We start from the raw sequence: 23,369 nt of genomic DNA, 5'->3' as shown, positions 1-23,369 counted from the left end.
TAATGGCATCAACATAACTATTATGAAAAAGTATAGCAAGTCTATACTGAAAAAATGTTAGCTTTAAAATGTAAAAATGAGCATTCCTATAAGATGAATGGACCAGTAACAGAAACCGAAGATACATGAGCCAACACGTATATTACAAGGAAGGTTCATTAAATCTTGTTCTGCAGAAAAGGCCTAAAGCCTATTCTTTAATTAGCATATAACAATACAACAGCCATGAGGTCCCTACAGGCAGTATGGCACAATCTTATGAAATTAATATATTAAAAAAAACTATTTGATTTCCTCCCCACACTTTGGCTACATGTGTTTCCTGGCTGGTTTGCCTGGTTGTGGGACAAAACAAAGAGTTTCCTCTTTGGAAAAATGGAATTCTCAGTAATAAGCTTTGAAAGAAATTAAACAGTTAGAGCAAATAAAAATGAAATTACACAATCTGCAAAATCGATAATGGAATGAATTTAAGAGAAAGTGTACTTCATTAAAAGAGTTTGAAACAGAAAACAATACAAATGAAGAAATGGAAAATTATGAACTTAGAGAATTAGAAGTAGATTTAAAGAGAGAGAGAGAGAGATTCATTTTGACAACAAAATCAAAATCAACTGAATCAAACAAGAAAATATTTTCATCATTACAAAGTGAAATGAATTTATATGAAGTGATACCAAACCTAAAAATTCTGTCTGATGCATTACTAATTAGACTTATATTAAGCTTATCTTTACCTAAACAAAAATCTAGACCAATATACTGTTTGTTTGTTTAGAATCATCAAATTTTGAGTCTTAGTTTTGAATATCTAATACTAATTAAATTTTACAATTTTTTCTTATATACTAAATGTACTGCTCATTATTATAGTGTTATATGACTATATTTTTATTAAACAAAAAAATTCCTATTAAAGAGAAATTGCAAATATTAAATCATTGAAATAAAGTTTTTGAGAATTTGTCAGAACTGTAATTTCAAATTACCAATTTTTGAAGATTAAAAAAATGTCAGGAATTTGAAAACCCTAGTGCTACACCTACATTTTGTTCCTCGCTATTGTAAAAACAGTCATAATGAGGAAACTAAGTCTCAAATTAATCATGTATTCCATTGATATCAATGAAATCTCTGAACCTACATGCAGAAGTTGTTGCTCAATGTATGATTATAGCTAGCTATCCCAAATTTAAAACAATCTACTCTCAAATCAACTTCAGTAATTCTCAATAACTGTCCTGAACTTTTATTGGTATCGAAAGGGCAAGATGTAATGAAAATGATAGAAGTTGAAACAAAATGGATAATTTGTGGTTTCACAATGCAAGATGTCAGAGAATGCAACTAAATCTAAAACAATGCATAAACAACACTATTTTAAATGTTTATGAGCAGAACTATATGCCAAATGTGGTAGTCATAAAAATTCTTATGAAATGAATGCTCCATTTTTATGCAAAATAATCAGTTTAAAACTGCTGGGCAAACAGATGAACTGCCTCTCAAATATACATACTGAAGATTTGTGATATTTCTGATCGACCAAAGCAACTAATAGTATGAGTCAAGTGCACTGTTGGTTAATTGTGTATGCTTTCTAGCCAAATGTGCCTGTTTTGTGAGAAGAAAAACCTCACAAACTCTGTATAAGATCGTCTAACTATCTCGCTTGAGAACCCTTACAAAAGTTTTTTTTTCAAATAAAATGCAAACGTGACTTTGTCTTGCAAGTTGTACTAGAGGCACTGATATTTCAGAAATAGTACATTTTATAAACATATCTAGCTTACACTGCATATAAACTTCTACGACACAAGTGGAACCCTATTAATAGGTTTCAAATTATATGATCACTCTTCATTCTTTTTCCATAAATGGAGTTGCATAAATGTAACTAAATGTGCATCTGCAACCAATTACTGACTAAAAATTATTCATATCCTGTTTTCTCTTTTAAAAGGTGGAAAGGATAGAGGAAATCAAAAACTTGAATAATACTACAAAACATACTCTCTTCTTTGTTAGACTCTTTTCAATGTAATTAAATTTGCAAATATCTATAAACAGAGCAATTTATGTTACTCATATATGTGTGTGTGTGTGTGTAATGTATATTTGCTGCTTTGTTTACATACATGTTAAAAACTAAACTGGATTTCTTCCATATAATGACTTACCATACGAATAATCTCTGGATATACAGGTTCAGTGAGTACACCTCTGCCTGCTGTAATATAATCAACCAGTTCATTAAGTGTAGCCCTCTTGATTTCTTTACCTTTCAAGTCAGAAACTGGGTCCATAAAATCAAACACTACACAACACTGCCTTAATTTTCGAATAAACAATTCTTCTTGATCTGTCGGAGGTACATCTGCAAAAAAAAATATATTTAGAAATTTAAGAAATAAATTTCTGGGTAGTTACAAACTATGTTTCAAGGAAATGTGCTGTTAATATTATTGCAAAATAAATAATGGTGAACACCTGTGAAAAATACAGAATTTATAACTCTTATGTTGGAGGCTTAATGGAATATATACAGCACTCAGAAAGGATTAAAACTGATTTTTAATGCTTCCAATATTTTGTCTCAGTCACAGAGACATCTTCAAAGATTACAAAAAAACTAAATGTAACACACACGCAAATACAACATGATACTAGTGAAACACGTGGGTGACTCAAAAGTCCTATCTAGGTGGGATGCCCTCTATGGGCTGTAGGTGGCCTAGGGTGTAAGGTAGGATCTCTGATAATTAATCAGAGATCCTACTTTGGGAAATTTTATGTAACCGTATTTATTTACATTCAGTTGATTTCTGAGTGCTGCCACAGATTCTAAATCTAGTCATTCTTTTTTGAATTTACTATGGTGGAGCATAGTGGTTTTTTCCATGTTTTAGATACAACCCACAGGATCTCCTGGGGAAAAAACCACCATGCTCCACTATAGTAAATTAAAAAAAGAATGACTCTTTTTAGAATCTGCGGAAGCAATCAGAAATCAACCGAATGTAAATAAATACAGTTACATAAAACTTCCCAAAATTAGGGAAACATTAATTATCAGAAATCCTACCTTACATCCTAGGCCACCTACAAATGCCCATAGAGGGCACCCTACTGAGATAGGTCTTTAGAGCACCCACGGGTTTCACTTAGTATCGTGTTGTATTTGAGTGTGTGTTACATTAGTTTTTTTGTAATCCCTGAAGATGCTTCCAAATTATTGGAAGCATTAAAAATCAGTTTTAATTCATTCTGAGTGCTGTATATATTCCATTAAGCCTCCAACATGATGTCCTCACAGCACTTAAGCCTCACCACACATATGTATATCTTCCATGTTACAAGTCATCATGGAGGGAAGAAAAGACTGGCTAACAACTTGCTAGCTATCATGTGTCAAATAACATATTCTTTCTTACTCACACCCAGCGACAGCTGAGCAAACATAGGACACTATTAGAGTTCAAAGGAAACAGTCAGTTGCAATTACAGGGTTGCATAAATCATTCCTAAAAAAGAATAAAACCATAAACAGTTAGCTGTACTTACTTCCCAAAATTTTGAGTTAGGCAGCATGCAATCAGAATAGCTCAGATGTGGATAGTATCATCATAGAATTTCAGGTTCCAAGAAACAGATGATCAAATTGAAATCTCTGAGAGTAGAATTTTAATTTGATTCTAAAGAACTATTATCTAGATGACAAAGGAATGAATGGTAAGCAAGCCATACTTATCAGATTCAGAGAATCTGATGTAGTTCTTGGATGCCATTTCAGCAGAACAGTCCATCTAAAATAAAGTTGACTCAGTAAAAATCAGGTAGGTGAGAAGTTGTACTGGTAAACAGTAGAAAAGAGGACAGTTTCCAATATGATTTGAAGGTAGCATACAGGTTAAATTTGCAAAGAAAACGTACCACTTGTTCTGATGCTCCTTTAAGGTAACGTATGGCAACTCTTTTTTATATCTAACTTCAGTCTGCTGAGGGACGACATATCAAAAATTTTCTGAATGGCAATTTGTTATATCTATTGGAAGTTACGGTGATTCTTAATTTCTTTAATTCACTGAACAGAAGGAAATCAGTAACACGAATTCTGTTTCATATCACTGAAACAGGGCTCTGTTTTTTTAGACAGCACTATTTTCAGGCTCTTAGACAATTCTTTTAAATATCCTCATTTCTTAATCATATGATTAATCATATTCTCCATCTTGTATGCCAAGTTGCCATAATACAAATCGTCAAATGCCTTCACAAAGTCAAAATTCATGATATAAGTCTCCCTTTAACTACATCCAGTAATTTTTTTATAAAATAAAGGTAGACTGTTGAAACAAACCCTTTCCTTTAACAAACACATATTTAAAAGCTATGCTCTGTTGAAAGCATCTACTGATAACATTAACTTGGAACTGGAGTTATAGCAGGTCAAATTTTAGCCCTAATGAGTCCTGCAATCAGAATTTCATAAAAACAAGCATCTCTTATATAAGATCAAGTGAGACAAGTATTAAGAAAGCAGGAGGTCACCTAAAATTTAAAAAAGTGGCTACTTATCTAACATTTTTAATAATAGCAGTATTACTGCTGCTTTTGTTGTACTGCTCAAATTTCAGAGGTGCATTTACATTCCGTGTTTGCTTAGAATGTAATATAATTTAATTGTATTTGCTTAATTATAAATTGCTGTATACTGGAAGCAAACTTATACAGTTTGTTTCCAGTATACAGTTTAGTTGGCTAACTCCCAAATGTCCATTCTCCTTCCTTTGATATCAGGTGGGCATCTAACAGGCTAATAATCTGCACTGCATGAAAGTGAGATTGAATGCTGCATCAAAGCCCTGATCAATTTTCTGCAATCCAGCCTATGCAAAGGTCTCTTTACAGTTATCTAACTTTGATCTTTAACAATCAGTTGACATCATTAACTTTCAAGAATAGATGAGTAAAGACGGTCAACGATAATGTGTTCCTTAAACAGAATGGGGTGAGAGATTAACAAAACAGGTGTTTATAGTACAAAAATAGCAGGAAAGAGACTCTGAGAAGACAAGACCAGACACAGGTGGGCTAATAGAGTTAGTAGCATCTCAGAAGATTGAAATGTAAGAGCTGAAAATATTTAATACCTGACATATAACAGATTAATCTGAAATATAAAAAAAACTATTTATATGAAGCTAGTAATAATTTAAACTTAATCATGTAATATTATTAATGTATCCACACATTCCTTAAGGGCACATGTCAAGAATATGATGATAATAATTTCAACAAGAATAGGGAATAAAGTTGAGGAATATATAAGGAAAGAGCAGTTTTATTTTAGAAAAGGAAAATCAAAAATGATTTGATTTTTAGTTTGGAAAGCACCTATCGTGGCATTTCTATATTTGGAAAAGTCTTTGATCAGGTTCAAGAGGAAAAATTCTGATGAAGTTTGGAAATGAAGAAAATTAATACGATCAAGAATACACATGTTAACCATCAGTTATGTGAAGACTAGATTTAATAATTCAGAGTAGTTTTCACTTAATAATGTACTGTAAGAAGAAAATGTTTTTGATTGTTATAATCCTAGATACTGCTAATGACCAGCAAATTGAATTTGTCATATATGCTGATCCCATGGTGATATGGGCATATTTAAATATTTAAAAAAAATGTTACAGAATAAACCGAACTAATGAAGCAATGCGAATATTAGAATATATCAAGATTAAGAAGGACGAGAGCATAGTTTAAATCAGAAAAAATGTGCAAATTAACAGTGTTAGACATTGTCAAGTCCTGAAGAGGACTGAAAATTTTAAACATTTGGGAAGAGTGCTTTTAAGCATTATAACTTGGATCAGGAGATATGGAGAATTTCACTAGGCTAAAGCCCCTTTAACAGCATAAGTTATTCACTTTAAGATAAGTTAGGTCCTGCTGGTATAAGCTTTTGATTAACAGATATTACTTTTTATCCATTTCGTTCTGTGGACATAGACATGGAGACTAACAGATTTCTGCAGGTAATGAAAATAAATGTTGCAAAAAAAGGGATTAAGAAATATGCATTTCATGGATATTTCTTAAACTAGAAAGCGTTGAAAAAAATGCATGTAAATTCTCACTTGAAGTGGTCTGAAACATATAAAAAGAATGAATTCAGAAAGAATACCAAGAATGTCTGAAATGAAGACTGGGGGTAAAAAAAAAAAAAGACTAAGAGAAACATGGGAAACATACAAGCTAAGAGATTTAGAAGAAAAACTTGAACTGGAAGCGTGTGTGTTCACAGAGAAAGAAAACTATGGGAGTACAAGAAAGATGGAGTTGATTCTACCTTACGTGTCACTTGATGTTGCCCTTCATAGGATATAGGATACATAAGCTCTGTTTGTATACACCTTTCCCATGCAATCATGCGATTGCTTATTATCACATTTATTACTGAATATTTCTTCAATCACCTGGCTTGTTTGGCTTCACTGTGACTTGGTGATGGCTTTCAGTTCACTGCCATCAGTGGCAGGCTGCCCACCACTAAGTCACGTCAAAGCCAAACAAATCAAATGCTTGAGGAAACATTCAATAACAAGCGTGATAATAAGCAATTACATGATTGCATGGGAAAGGTGTACACAAACACAGTTAATGGGAATTCAACAAATTCATATATAACAAATTTCAGAGACTATTTTAAACCAGTAATCAACATGCAACAAAAGTATGTTTATGTACAGCAACATCAGACAAATCCATTTAGTTACTATCCAGCAAAACTTTACTGTACACATTGAAGCCCACAGTTTACTAACAGAAGATTTTGTTGCTGTTTGTTTGGTGAAATATAGCTGGTAATGTTCATTACACACACACATCTATCCCCCCCCCCAGCCAAATAATCATGGGAGACATCCAATTGTCACAAATACAGCAGGATGATATACCCATTAGAGAGGGTACAAAAAAAAAAAATGGCCAAAATGATATCGGGACTCTCGAATGTTGGTTATGTAGAGGTTGAAGGAATTCAGATTACAGAGTTTAATGGATAGGAGGAAAAGAGGAGATGTGATAGAGATCATGTTAGTTAAGGGATCCTACCAGATTAATACAAAAAGAATTATAAAAAGAGTGAATTAAGATGGAAAGAATGTGAGGCCATACCTGGAAGTTGTATAAAGATGTGGTGAAGAAGGGTGTGAGAAGTAGATTTTTTTATATGGAGATTTGTTGGCGAGTAGAATGCATTGCTGGAGTGTATTATGAATGCAGGGAATGTAAATAATTTCAAAGTTCATTATGAGAGACATGTTGCTGGTTGAGTGGATCCCCCATGATGATTATCATTATTATTACCAAAATAATAATAACACAACCTATACAGACTGTGTAAACCACGACATTGTGCAGCCTTATACCAGAAACACTATCCTACCCTCCATATTCAGCAGACATTTACTCTGATTATCACTTAAAAATTACTAAATAATTATACATACGACTATCAATTTCAAAACTAAAAAATGAATGGAATGTTTTGCTTCTAAAAACTGAGAGTTTTATAATAGATTTCATTAATAAACTTTAATATTTTCATGTAGTAGTATCACAATATCCAGAATTTGATGATATTAATAAATTTATTTTGTTGAGAAAATTATTGGTTGTTATGGCGATAATTGTTCTGAATAAGTTTTATTCATTTTGAACAAACATTTTAATTTATCCAATTTTTTTTTTTTTTTTTTTTTTTGTGATATCTTTTGTGTGTTTACATTTCTGATTTACCATCAGAATTAGCAGCTTTAACCCTACAATGCTCCCCGGTGTGACGTGTCACCCCAGGTGACTCCATTTTCTTCTACAAATTAGTCGCAGATGTGCACAGCGCTTCCCCCCCCCCCTCAGCTATACTCTAATCAACAATCGTTCTCCACATCAGTCAATAAGTGAGTGTAGTTCATGAAGTATGTATCATTCTATAAGACTGTTGGGGTGATAGCATACCCTGGTGAGCATTAGTGTGTGTTAACTTTGTGTTAGGTACCACAACTATTTCTATCAATGTACAGTGACAAGAAAGTTGATGAGGTCTCTAAGCAACCAGAAGTTACTTTTTTTATAACAACACAAAAGGTGGCGTTGACAGTTTCGACCAGATGGCTCACAACTACACAAAAAGCCGCAAAACCAGAAGATGGCCTCTGCACTATTTTTATGGGATGCTGGATCAAGCAGAAATCAACTCACAGATAATTCTCCAGTCAGCAACTAAGAAAAAGATGATTAGGCACCAATACTTGAAGAATTTGGGCTTGAATCTTGCGATACCAAACATGAAAAGGAGACTGGCTCAGCCACTGTCTGGAGAACTTACAAATATCATAAAGAAAGTTCTGAACATCCAAGGCAATGAAGACACCAATGCTGATCCTGCTGAGGGATCTCCAGAACCAAAAGTGAAGAAGCAAGCTAGATGTCAGATCTGTCCCGAGCCAAGGATCAGAAAACCAAAGTCCGTTGTTCAGTATGTGACATTTTTGTGTGTGCGGATCACAGGAAAGACATTTATGATGAATGTGCTAGAAAGAATTTACGTTCTACATGGTTTATAAACTGCTTTTGATGCATTTTAGTCTTTTTTTAAAACTTTTATTAGATTTACCAACTACAAATCATTCACATGGTAGAAAAATGTTTTAAAGCAAACATCGATTTTTGACACTTGTTCGTTTTGTGCAAATAAGTTCGTCATTTGTATTGTAAGGTATTTTTTTCTTCATGTTCTTTTTAATCGAAACCTAACAACACATTTGCACAAGAAATATTAGGATATATTCATTTTTTTTTATGTTTTCGTTAGAAAGTATGACACTTGGTAAATATCAATAAAAATCTAAAATTACATAATATTGTATTTTATTTTCCCTTCCTTTTTCTCTTTTCGAAATATCATAATAGGTAAACTTTGGGCTATCTAAACACAATAACAATTTCAATTACCTATAGTGGAGGGGAGGTAGGGGGAGAAGAAATGTCATGGGGTGATAGCATACCCCAGATGAGTAGTGATGATGTCTAAAAAAGGGTGACCAGTCTAAGGTTAAAAGTACACCCACCTCTAAACAGGATATAAATAGAACAGTGGTTCCCAACGTTTTTCCACTTGTGTACCTCTTTTAAACCCATTCCTATAAATTGTACCCCTTGTTTTTAAATACTGACATTTATTGTTCCATAACTAACGTTCTGCATTTTGATTACTTTGTTTTCTCGCCATTACTGATTATTTTTCGCGTAGCCCTGAATGGCTCAACACGTATCACCGGATGAGAACCGATGAAATAGAATATTAACAAAAATAAAATGACATCCAGAACAATAGGGAGAGAAAAAAATGAATGATTTTTTTTTTTTTTTTTGAAAAATTTGTTTTCTTTCAAAAACCTACAAGTGGTTGTTGTAACAACTGCCTGGAATGAAATAATTTTCCTAGTTATTGACTTTTATCAATTTTTTACTAAAGTTGTTTGATTCAAAAGTTACTATCCAGTACCAGAAGTGGAACTCAGTCATACAGTGATTATGGAATATGTCCCAAGTATTGGAATTACCATTAGTGACTGAAAATTCAAAGAAGAAATTTTTGTTTCTTAAACAATTAATAAAAAATAAGATTTCAGTTCCAAATAACAAGATCTATCTTCAAATTTAATTAGTATAAACATGTATTATGTAACTTAACGCGCATATTAATAAGCGTTCGTTTTCATGAAGAGTACAAATGGTAGGCAAACTTTGTATGACCTAAAAAATGTAAACAGAATGTCTAATAACAATAGCAGCATAATCCAAAATTATCATGCTATCATCGAAAAAACCCCAAGTCAATATATTTAATGAAGACTTGGTGATTTAATGAAATATTACAAAGGTTTTTTTTTTTTAAAATAGTTTTATATTTTTTTAAATAAATCTGCAAAACAGAAACGTTGGCAAATTTTATTTAATGCGCCCAGTATAAGATGGGTAAACAAACGTACAGAAGGATATAAAACTTAACGGCATCACATACGGGTGTAACGGTTAGGTGTAATATTCATCAATGAAATAATTTCGAAGGTTGGTGTGCGGAGGGGGGGGGGGGGATTTGAAATTTATTTTCACAAATTATATACGCTAAGTAAAAGGACGCGGTGGGTTACAGTATTCCCAACTGCCAACATTCGACGTCAAATGAAGTATTTCTGACGTATATTCTAATTCTGCTAGTTATTTTTGGCGGTGGCTGTAGAAGTAGCAGTCATCTATATCGGAACATTACGCTAACCGTTCTGTCTCCTCAGATTCTGCTACATTCCTTTGCTATATTGATAATTAATTGATAGTCAAAAATAAAGTAAGAAATGGTAGCCTGGAATGATGAGACTAAACGATTATTTGCTTTCACTGCGCATTTACATCTACCATATCTCCATAATTATACACACACAAGAATATGTATCATATCGCAACTACCAGTCTAAGCAAAAAAAAAAAAAACTTACCTACAATAATACCTTGGCTTTAATTGCACTTAACTGAAGGAAACAAACAGTACTTACAAATTCGCGCAGAAACCAATTTACACGAAACGCATTCCACACAGTTAGTTAGTCTGAAGATAAATTAAAACATACGTTTTTCATTATGAGCAAACTTGCATTCTTAATATTTAGCGATGATAAAATAGTTACAAATGAAACTCAAGTGTGAAAAGTATTGTTTACAAGACTTCAAGGCTCTTGAGAAACCAAAGCAAGTTGTCCGACTTTTAAATCAAATATAAACAAGAGTTTATATTGATACCGTCATTATATATATATATATATATATATATATATATTTTTTTTTTATTTATTTATTTATTTATTTATTTTTTGTTGTTGTTGTTACTCCCACTAACGATATATTATAATACATAGGTCGGCCAATGCTTTTTTTTCTATTTTTATTATTTTATTTATTTTACATATCTGGAAACCCTGCTCTTGAGACCAAATACAGAAATTTCTTGAAGGTAATTCAGGCCTTCAACATGCGAGTTGGCAGGCTAGTCTTCCACCTGAAGACCACCACAAATATCTATGACTGAGTGGAATTCAAACCAGCAGCCTGTTGATTGGGGAGCGTATACGCTAACCACTCAGCCAATCAAGACCGATTAATTTTGCGCTTTGAAACTTCAAGAAGTTTCGAAAGTGACATGTTTATGAGGTTATATTGCCTACTGCACGAGCTTACTTGGAGTCGCACGACTTAATTTTGATGGGTTGGTTGACTTCTGATCAGTGTCGTAGCTAAATCTGTTGTCGCCCCGGGTGGTCCCTGAGTTTGCCGCCCCTCTCAATACACACCAAAAATACTACAAAAAGTCAAAACGACGTATAGGGAAATAAATTAAAATACTATGTTTATTTTTGAAGTAAAACTTTAATTTCAACATTCTAAAATGTTATTTTTCTTGCTTTTCTGTTAGCAAATCATCGGTGACATTGGCGAAGTCTATTGCATAGTAATGTAGGTAATTCTTGATCAAATTTTATTTAGAAAAACTTCTCTCACAACTAGCAACACTTACAGCAATTGCGAGGAAAATTCGCAGTTGTATTACAATATTTGGAACTGAGTTCTCGAGACTGTATTTTAGAATTAACTGCAAAAGTTCCAAGTGCCGCCCGGGGCGGACCTCCCCCTCCGCACCCCCCCCCCTAGCTACGCCACTCTTTAGCACTCTTTCAGGAAAGATAAAAAAATGAATACAAAGTAAATGTTTAATAAATGCTTGTACGTACAAATACATTAATTACTGCAATTTTTTATCAAAAAAAAATTTTTTTAATTTTATCAAAGAATCGTTTGATCAGTTTTAGTTTTTTTTTCTTATCAGCATAAATTCTACGATAACAAGCAAAATGACTCTCTAGACCTTGGCAAACAGCATTCTTCGATGATCTGGATTGAACGATTCTAAACTGCAAAATATTCCATCCAGTTCTTTGATTATTATCTCCTTTGGAACCTCATCTCCATATTCCATTTGTTCGTTGTCTTCATGTGCGCGTTATTGCTCAATGTCAAGAAGATCGTTGTCACTGAAATCTTTTGAATTTGAATCCAATAATTCTTTAACATCTTCTGCATCAACACCAAGGTCTTCACCAATTGCAACGATTTTTTCAACCACGTTGCTCATAGGATTTTGAAAACCACCTAAGTCATTAGCGCATTCTGGCAAAAGCTTTTTCCAAACAGCTCTCATGCAGCTAGAAGACACTTGCTCCCACGAGTCATGAATGTTTTCAATAGCGCGTTGAATGTTAAAATTCTTGGAGCGTAATGGCATTTTCTACCGTTGTTGTTTCTACTACCTTTGAGAATGTCTTTTTAAGAAAACAGGCTTTGAAAGTAGCAATGACGCCCATGTGCTGTAACAATGATGTCGTATTTGGCGGAAAAAATAAAAAAAACTTTCACATTCTCACACAGATCATTAAGAGAATTTGGATGAAAAAAATTTACGAAGAACGTAATTTGTAAATACAGCAGAACAATTGGAGCTTGTAATACACCCACTTTTAATGCTTAATGGGAAGAATTACGTCATCATGCTCACGACTTTCTCTCGGCCAGGAAACACTTCTCGAGGCTTGCATGTTTTTGCGTGGTAAATTTAAAGGCGCGTTAATTAAAACTCTTGCTGTATATATAAAATGATTGTCGGAATTAATTTCGCTGCGTTAATCCAATCCCGCATTAAGCAAGGGATACCTGTACTCTCAAGCCTCTTTAAGTCCAGTTCCTTTGTTCTATAACATCGAGACCAACTGTATTGCTGAACCCAAATCTCATGTTTAGAAGATTCCAAATCAGCTTTTGTTGAGCGCTTTACATTACTAGAATTCAGGAGAAGCCTACAGCATCAACCGAAACCGCCAGTTCTCGACGAGATCTTTAAAACCGAAATCTTCTATAGTTAATTTGTGCTTGATGTATGATATATATATATATATATATATATATATATATATGGGGGAGGATCTTAAAAGTTCTGATAAGCACCTAGACAAAAATGATATTAAAGCAGTAGCAGAGTTATGAAGGTAACTTATGCTCTTATATCCTCGTATGTTCTTTCTTGTGGTTATATCAGTTGCTTTAATATAATTTTTGTTCTATGTGTTTCTTAGGTAAATTATTTCGTCTACAGTGGCATGACCACTGTCCAAGAAGCTACGGATAAATTTCATAATGTGGATTCGATCAATATTTACGTGCTTATACCAAGTATAAATGGGTGGCCTATGTACAATAGGAAAACTACAGTGCAGTACAGTCCACGAAGTCAGTGTGAGGGCTGTTCTCTATTTAAAGTATTTTTTAATGTAAATCCCAAGCACAAAAGGTTGCAGACCTATCGTATGCGAGTGCTGTAAATGAGCTGAGTAAGTTTAATCCGAAACTGCTTTAGAAACTAAAATGAAACTTTTTTTTTTAAAGTCAATTCAGTCTTCCAATAAGCAGGATGGTGATCTCAGTCTTACACGGTAATGAAAGATTCCCAAAACAAATATATCCGCAGTGAAGTTCAAACCCAAGACCTACCGGACGGAGAAGGGTGAGCTATTCACTCAGTCAACCAAGCCATACAAGAATTATAATGGCGCATACAAGTTGTTAAAATTGGATAAGCAATTTGCTTCAGCTATGCAGATTGCAACGATTTGCACTAAAGACATAACGTGTTATGTCTTTAGTGCATAATTGTCAGCACCATCATTCGTATTAATTTGGAGGATGGTAATAAGAAATCATATAATTTATGTCCTTATAAGTGTTTGCTGATTTTGAAGCTTGTTAAAATGTTTGGATGCCTGTGCAGCTTGTAGCAACCTCTCTGGGATCAGAATGTTAGACCGTTATAGATTCAATTCTAGTGAACGATTAGAACGACTTCCAGGCTTGCTTTTAACCAGTTCCCAAGTTAGTCCGTTTCTATTTGCGATCCCTAACCTAGATTTTTCTCCCCTTCCTCCACCAACGTGCAGCTTTCGATATTCTAGCACTAAATTCGGATTTGGATTTATGAACGTATTCTGGGCGTGTTCTGGAAGGTTTGTATGTTTGTTTTGTGGAATGAAAAACACTGCCACCTCCGTATATTAAATCCAGGTACTAGCTAAATAATCCCAATTGTAGGTCTAATTTTCCTCATCCCAAGTATATAACTCAGCGGCCCACTATACCCCATCTTTTACAGACAGGCACATTATGCCACTCTGAAGTGGAGTAAGCATACACACACAACCGTAATATTTTTCACCGGAAAATTAAGTCCGAAGAAAATCAAGATAGGATCAACTAAAAACTTTAGTTAATAGGATTTTTATTATGTCTTATTCTCAACTGTACCTGGCAATAAAAAAAAAAAAAAATACTAATAAAATTCTCCCGCTGCCTAAACAAACACATACACGCACGCACATTGTGAGGTGAGAAATACTCTGATTAAAACACCATGCATTCAGGTTACTGATGAGAGCCATTGTACATGACCCGATATTCTAGTCCGAGTTCTGCATGGTCTCCTCATGCCAATTTGTCTGTTTCTTTCCAGGATGAAAACTCGAGCCCTCCAGTGGGGTAGGAACATCCAATACTACAATATAGGCTAAAATCACCTTTAGTTGGAGAAGAAGAAAAAAAAAAAAAAAAAAAAAACTTGATTCTGAAGAAATGTTCCCCCATTTGTATGTAATACTGGAAATGCCATGAAAACTGTTTTTCGAATAGGAGATGAGAAAGGAAACTTCGTGGAAGAAAAGTAGGTCCCGTAAGGATCACGGCTAGAGTCAAGTAGGAGGATGTATAAGCAACCAGCTTTGATCCCGAAAGGTTCTTCGCACCACGTGGCGCACCCCGTCATTAGATATATACCAAGAAAATGAATGATGGACTTGCAGTTATACTGGTAAAGGAGGCCTGCTTGGCAGAGTGGGTAGCGTGTCTGTTCCAAACAATATAGATAATAGGTTGTGGGTTTGTTATTATTACTGCATGACACCTCCGAGGAATCTGAGAAATCATATTTACATATGTAAATACACATATCAACATATTTGCTTCCGCTATACTGTATGGTGTTTCTGTTTGTTAACTGCGCGTGTTCTTTGGAGACTGCCTGTTTTGGAAAGGAAAAAAAAAATACCCTGCTGTCTACGTATGAGATCGGCTAACGCATCTTCAACTGAAAAAAATCCCATAAAGATTCTTCTCGTAGCAATGAGAATTGACCACAAATATTTTCATTTTACAATTTAATTTACAACGTTCCCTTCCAAGTTATCCATTTTAGGTTGGTTTCGCATAATATGTACATACGATTCAATTTCGGTTTCCTAAAAATCAAATAAATCCGCTAATGCCTTTTATTCCCAAAACATAAAAGAATATTTTGCATTGGCTGAAGGATTCGAAATGACATTAATAATACCACACGAGCTGAATGATATTTAATATATTTAAGATCTGTTAAAATTTTGGTTTCAATAAGGTATTAACAGTGGCAAAATTAAGAAAAATAAAATTATGTATATAAAGCCACAATCATATGACGTGTCATCATAAACACGAGGCGATTTTTTTAATTTAAAGTCTCACTACCACTGGATAGTTATTCAAATAATGTAAGTAAATCAGACAGAAGACAATATCTTCTGCGAACTGTGAGGGTGATCTCTGAATAGAAATTTAATTTTTTTATATCACTTTTTTTTTTTAATTTGTAGAATAAAAAACCATAAGAGAATTGATCCAGTAGTATGAGACTTTGCTAGAAGTGCTTTTCAAAAATACTATCCTGACTTGCTTTCTACGAGCATTTGAAATTACTTGGACACATTCTTCTCAAACTTAATCCTGCTACCACTGATATTTCTCTGTACATATCAACTACTAAAACATGCGTCATTTGCATTTAACATATTCACTTCAATATTATAATACTAATAAAGTCTAAGGTTCAAATAGTCATCCATTAGTATTCTCGTCGCATTGAATCAAGTGTCAGCTCTATAAATACGATTTAGCATTTCAATTATCTCGAAACTTTTATACTGATTTTCGAGTGTCGGACATTCATTTCGATTAGGATAGTCTCAACCTGAACCCAAACACGGCAAGCTTATAGGAAAGAGATATGAAAATATATCTCCATTGCTCGTAATAAATCAGTCTCGCATCTTTATGATCGAGCTTCGTACAGAAATCGTTAGCATCTTTATTATTTTAACTATATTTTGTCCAGGCATGATAAAATCTGTATGTTGAACCAAACTGTTGAAGTTTTCTGTGGGGATCGCAGAGCGATGAATACCGTCACCGTGAAAATTTAGATTTTTGGCTGGCTCTTGCTGAGCGAGATACTATTTCAATTTCATGTAAGCAAACATAGGAAATAGACAATATTTTTGTCAATTTCCTATTATAATCATTTTGCACACAGGCTTTTGAACATTTAGAAATGTACATACCAATCATGTGTGACCTCTCATTTTAGACACGAAAATTTAACCCCCCCCCTACACACACAAAACGCATAGACTTAATTTCGACATAAGCTGCTCTACGAAGCATAAACAGGCATCTAAAAGAATTTCACGGGTCATTGCAAAAAAACTGAACCAACTGAGAACATCGGGGTGGAAAAGAAACAGTGGCTGTATTGCAATTCCAAAGTACAGGGTTCAGTCACTGAAGCGATTCTACAGGATTTTTCTATTAGTTCGAAAAAACAGTTTTAGGATTAAATTCAAAATGTGAAGAATAACGTTTATAACAATTCTAAAATATAATAAAATTGACATATAGTGTATTTATTAATAAACAGAACGAACTGAATTACAAAGCGAGCATTTCCTCCTCGGCATTTTTCTACTTGTGTAATGATAATAAGCAAGTCTCTCTCTCGCACACACAACTTTTATCATAATACCAGAACTGAAACAGAATAGGAATCATCGATCCAAACACGCTGAATGTCCAGCTGCAAAACTTCAGACTACGAAACTGACACAAGAAAAGTTATTTCGAAAATTCACTGTTCCAGAGAAATTCGCATGTAATAATTCATCGAAGAAACGCAACCGCTTGTAGAATAGCTAAAATTGGAAGAACGGTCCAAGGGACTCAAAAATAAAGCATCCAGCGACGATAACCCTTTGGTGAAACTGCAAAAATATGGGGAAAATCACTTTGGAAAATGATGCATGATTTATTATTATCATCAGACTTCCACGGAGTCAACAGACCAATCGTTGGAAGTTCCACTCTCACACGCACAGCTCATCATACCTGGACTTAAATGCATTCACTGTCTCTGCACTCACCACACTCTCAGGCAATCATTCCAATCACTCACCACTCTCCATGCAAAATATCTACTCCTCACCCCCCCGTGCTTACACCCTTCCTTATAAAAGTTTCCAGGGATGGCTTTTGTTCTCCCACTGTCTCCAGACATTGTGAAAAATTTCATCCACATTAATCTGGTAATTATCCCTCGATCATGCCCCCCCCCCGCCTTCTATCCACTAGGCTTTGCAATTCGCACTCTCTCACTCCGCATTCCACAGACCCACTTATTCAATCGTTTCTGAACCCTCTCCAACAACTCATCCCTTTGAAAACCAGGCAATTAAATCTTGCACAGTTGTAACTTATATGTGGTCTGATCAAAGCCTCGTACAATGGAATCATAACATCCTTACTTCTACATGTCAGTGTTCTCTGCATCATTCTCTTAATCCGCTGTGTTGTCCTCACAATTTTATCAAAACGTTTCACGAAGTTTCGAGTCCCTATCCACCATCACACCCAAGTCTTTCATCTCCTCCACCTCCTCTAAGATATCTCCACCAATTCTATACTCTGCATCCCACCTTTGCTTCGCAAATGTTTAAACCTTACACTTTTCTACATTAAACTGACATCCCCCACACTTGTCCATTCAGACAGTCTATTCAAATCCTCTTGCAAGGCTCTGCTCTACTTCTCATAACTCTCCCCGACTTTGAATCATCTGCAAATAACTGCATATCACCATTTAAGCACCTTCCAATGTCATTCGCATACAAATTAAACAGTAATGCACCCAAAATACACCCCTGGGACACACCACTAGTGACTTTTCTTCTGAGATACGAGTCTCTCTTACACAACCTGCTGACAGCTAATCTCCAATCCAATGCACTAATCTCTATCCAACTCCATCTCTTTCAATTTATTACTAGTTTGTCATGTGGCAATCTATCGAAAGCATTTGCAAAATCTAAACATAATATGCATCCCACCCCCCTGTCCAATGTTTATTATTATTATACCTAATAATAAACATTATCATCAGACTTCCATGGAGTCAAGAGACTAAATTGGAGGAGGTCACACTGTCACATGCATAGGCCTATAATTCAGAGCCTTAGTCTTATTACTCCGTTTATGAAGCAGAACAATTTTGCCCAATCTAAGACTCAAGTTAAAAAAGTAAGGTAAAGCGGTTGTTAATTCCCTGGAACATTCCCTTGAAGGCACGCAGTGATATATCATCAAGTCCCCATGGACTTGTTGACATCAAGTTTACTCAATTCCTCAAATATTCCTGCTCCCTCACCATCAGTGGTCCTTCCCCCATTCCCGCTGATCTCAAACTCTGCATTATGTTACAATCACAAGGATGGAATACTGTAATGCAGGGTTCCAAAGCCGACTCTGCGGAGCACTAAGGCTGCACAACTGAAATTCTAGGGCTCTGCAAAACATTTTGGATTAACTTATATGAGAAACACTCAGAAATTGCTGTTCAAGTTTTGTGAAGTTTTTGATACGTTTTCCAACAACATTACTCTGTGAAAAGACGTTCTCACTATATGCAGCTACTAAAACTAAATACAGAAAATGATATGATGCTACAAGTTACGTCCATCATACCAGATTTCGTAAACTCTGCAGTTCAAAACAACAACTGCACTGTAGTCATTAAAATGAACTTAAATTTACGGAGCACTAAATTGTAAAATGGTGAGAGATTTCTTCCTTTTTTCATGTTTATTTTAAAGATTGAGTTGTGAGGGCTCCGTAAAAAAAAATCGGCTTGCTTTAGGGCTCTACTTTAGCAAGAAGTTTGAGAAACACTTCTGTAATGAACTGCTCATTTAACCCCTCTACTATATCCTCATCAGTGTTTATCATTCTCCCATTAACACCAACCAAGATCATCCTCCTATAACCATTCTTCCTTCTACTCACATATTCAAAAACTCTCTAGGATTTCTTTTAATCTCATTTGCTAACTGCTGCTCATACTGCACTTTCATTACCCTTACAAGCGAGTCACCTTCCTTGTACTCCTCATGTAACTGACTGTTGCAATTCATCTTGTTCTGCCTCCACGACGCCTTTTTCTTCCGGACTGCATGCTCCACACCTCTTCAGTCATCCATTTTACGCCTACTTTAATCTCCTGACCTTTGGAATACACTCAGTCATTGCCTCTGCCAGATACTTCATGAGTAGAGACCAAGCAGCACTGATTTCCTTCCTATCCAATTCCTCATTCCATACTATCGCTGCAAGCCACTTCCTGAGTTTGTCATAATTACCTACCTTATAGTTCCACATACAGCCCTTTCTCGCAAAAGTCCTGATATGGCTGGTCACCAGCCAAGTGATCACTTCACGGTCACTTTCATCAACTAGATGAAAATGTGACACTTCATTTGCAATAATACTTCAAATCCAAGACACTCGATCCACGTGTAGCGTCTGTTACGTACTGCTTAAGATAGCTGTCCCTGAAAAACTCCGGAAATTCATTCTAATTGGTTCCAGACGCTGTCTCTTCATTCCAGTTTATATTACCATAACTGAGGTCGCCCATAATGATCACTCTTCAGTTATTAGCCAGAATAATTTGCCTAAACATTTCTTTCTCACCGTCTTCCACATTACCAGGTCTATAGCAACACCCTACTAAACATTTCATCCTGTCCACCTCCACTTCACATCATACTGCTTCAAAACCACTGTCGGTATTTTCCCCCTGCATCTCCACTCTAGATGGGCCAACTCTTCAAAAGACTACATATCTGTCCATCTCCATTCCTGTCAGAATGCCATCCTCGGGGGAGGTCACAACCATGTCTCACTTATTCCAACAATTTTTGAGCAAATGAACTACCAGTGCTACAATTTCATTTCCCTTGTTTCGAATACTTCTACCATTTGTAAACATACGCACTAGCTCACTTCTGTTTCTATAACAAGGCCCACTGACGCTGCTTCTTGCATATGACACCTCCACACTCCCCCTGCCTCTCTATCACTGATATTACACCACTCCCCAGACCTAAATGTCACCACCACATCCTTGACTATCTTAAACCTTTCTTACGCACTCACATCTACTCCTGAAAGCATCTACACTTCTCATGCAGTGTCTTCCTGTCCATCAATGTGTTCCTTCTCTCTTCAATCGTGTCAGTCATTTCATTCAAACTCGCTTACCTTACTCTGCTGCTCTTCCACAACACCTCTTGCATTTGCTTCATCCATTATTTTCTCTTGAAGGAACAGTTTCTCCAACTGACTCACCAAATTCATCCCAAACACTGAACTCCTTTCTCCCCCACACAACTCTGCTAGATACTATTCATAATCTTCGCTGAATAACTCGTTAAAAAGTCCGGGAGACAACTCTTTCAGAGAATGGACTTTGACCTAAATATGCTGTCTTTCAAAGCCTATTTTCACACCCCTGCCTTGGAAGAGGTAGCCGCTATCCAGGATTAAATAGAATGAACTAAAGCTGTGATATGTCACCTGATAACTGCGTGCACTTTCTGGTGGTTCTGTTTTTCGAATTTGGATTTGGTTATAACTGAAAGAGGCTACTAAGGCTATGCATTACGGCTGTTGACCGAGAGTATTTTCTGACTCGTCTGTTTTACAGGAGTAAAAACTATCACCCCCCATCTCCTAATGAAACCAGCTATCGTTCAGTGAAAGCACAAATTTCCTAAGCATTCTATAAGGGATTAGAACCAAGGATTTTTAATCAAATTTGGTGGTTCTAATTATGTTATGGAGTGTTAAAAATTCCCCAAATCTTGTCACAGGAATAATTTAAAAATTGATTGCGACAAGATGTTGGCAACACGGAGATATGAGCAAACCATTAAAACCAGATGTACAACAGAGCTCCTGCATAATAAACTCCTTAATATGTACAACACTGTTAATTCCTAGGGTGTTTCCCGACATCAGAAAGTTGCAGGCATCTAACACATACTAAAATACATGAGAAAAAAAACTCTCATTTCAGAATTTCAAAATGGCCGATCCATGATTGGAGGAATTCGTAAATTCGCTTAATGTTTTTGTTTCGTGGACGAAAACGTATATTAAAAAGAGAATGTCAAAAGATCTGACTAAATTTTATTGATAATTACCTGCAAATAAAAATCTTGACGGTTAGAGAAACAAATCACAAGAAAAATAAACTAACCCAGACAATCAACTGTGCACTTCGGCACTTCAATGCTACTAAATGCGGGGAATTCGTGACTTTCTATGCCTATTTTCCACTATCTTGATCCGAACACCTGAAATAATCATTGCTGGAATGAGGACTATCATACATCGCTCCACACAAAGCCCTTTACCACTGACCAACATGGTTAACTTACACTTATCTTTCCTGGCAGAAATACCTTATATCCATACTCTAAAAAGTTGCTTCCGTTTCTATTCAAGATATACAGGGTGTTCGGGATAAATTTGACATATTTATAATTAATTATATTTTTCCGTAAGTTACATGTATTAACACACACTTCTCTTCATTTAAAAGTTTGGACCCTTCTTCATTCATATACAAGATGTCAGAAAGGATGGATAGCTGGAACCCACCTGAATCATGGAAGAGAATAACTTGTATCATGATGATTCGTGCCCGCCATCAAAATAAGGATATTACGACTGCTGCCCAATGCTCCCTGAATACAGTAAAAACAATCAGGCATGAACTAGAGACTTGCAATGGTGACTACGAGGATGTAGCAAGAAGAAAGATCCCTAGCAGACGATCTGATTGCGTTCGTACAGCAGAATTCCTCGCAAATCTGCAGGAACAGGTGTTGAAGAACCCTGGCATTGGAATTCGGGCTTTGTTCGTGGAGTTGCTAACTGTAGTCAAGCCCTGGATAACAAGGGTAGCCAATGGTAGGCCGTATGTATGGCAGCAGGATTCGGCCCCTTGCCACACCTCTGGGAAAAGTCAAAAATGGTTGTCTGAAAATTTCTACGACTTCACCAGTCCAAATGTTTGGCCTCCAAACTCCCCAGACCTTAACCCCATGGATTATTTTGTATGGGGCGCAGTTGAAAAAGACACCAAGCGCACTTCCAGTAATACAAAAGCCCAGTTAATGGATAAAATTAAAACAGTTTTTGCGGCCCTTCCCAGGGAGACTGTAGCATCAGCTTGTTCGAGGTTCCGAAGCAGAATTGAAGCTGTGATCGATGCTAATGGTGGTTATTTTGAGTAAATCTTGTTGATAGTATTGTAATTAACTCTGCCTGTAATGTTTTTTTGTCAATTCATTAAATTTAATAGATACAAAGAAGATTTTCTTTTTCCTTACGAAACTGTCAAATTTATCCCGAACACCCTGTACTTATATAAATTTCGAACCCGCCGATCTTAGATACTGCTCACACATTGGGAATAGAGCGCCAAAAACCTCCCAAAGAAAGCATCTAGAATAGGACAATCCGCTTAATAGATAACTCCTCTCTCTCTCATTTTTTTTTTTTTTTAACTGGTTTCACACGTTCTTTGATTTCCCCGTAATTATCCGAATTTCATCACCTATAGTAGATTTCAATTTGAAAGATGAAGGAAACGAATGTTTTTAATTATCAAACAAATATATTTAAATATTTCACTGCCATTACATAAAATCTGTATGCATTAATGCTGTGTAAATTTAAGTTAATATAAACTATGTTTCATTTGCATTATACTTAAAACAATTTCGTTTTTATTATGATTATCCTGGCTCACGAGTTATATTCACAATGCAAAGTGGGTCGCGATAATGAGAAGGTTGAGAACCATGTTCTAGAAATTAAACATAACACTTTTTCGAGTCATTTTATAATTCTAATAAGCAGAGCAGTCTCCCGCCAGTCAATGAAAATCGTCTATTGCCAATGATAATTTTTTTTTTTTTTTTTTTTATTCCAACCCACGAAAG

General features: G+C 35.3%; 1 protein-coding gene across 2 annotated transcripts in view; it reads right to left on the bottom strand.

Moving 5' to 3' along the window:
- Positions 1-23,369, bottom strand: part of LOC150102184 (serine/threonine-protein phosphatase 2A 56 kDa regulatory subunit epsilon isoform-like) — a 270,781-nt gene that overhangs the window by 162,367 nt on the left and 85,045 nt on the right. For both annotated transcript variants that reach the window (XM_090399531.1, XM_090399530.1), the window contains exon 2: positions 2,181-2,377. In XM_090399531.1, the coding sequence (XP_090255657.1) occupies positions 2,181-2,377 (197 nt within the window). The remainder of the gene's footprint in view (positions 1-2,180; positions 2,378-23,369) is intronic.

This window comes from Typopeltis vanoorti, chromosome 10, assembly GCF_054136105.1.
Source record: "Typopeltis vanoorti isolate ZY-2024b chromosome 10, IOZ_Tvanoo_1.0, whole genome shotgun sequence".
Taxonomy (NCBI): Eukaryota; Metazoa; Arthropoda; class Arachnida; order Uropygi; family Thelyphonidae; genus Typopeltis; species Typopeltis vanoorti.
The sequence above is the reverse complement of the archived record's forward strand: the minus strand, read 5'-3'. Positions and strand labels throughout refer to the sequence as shown.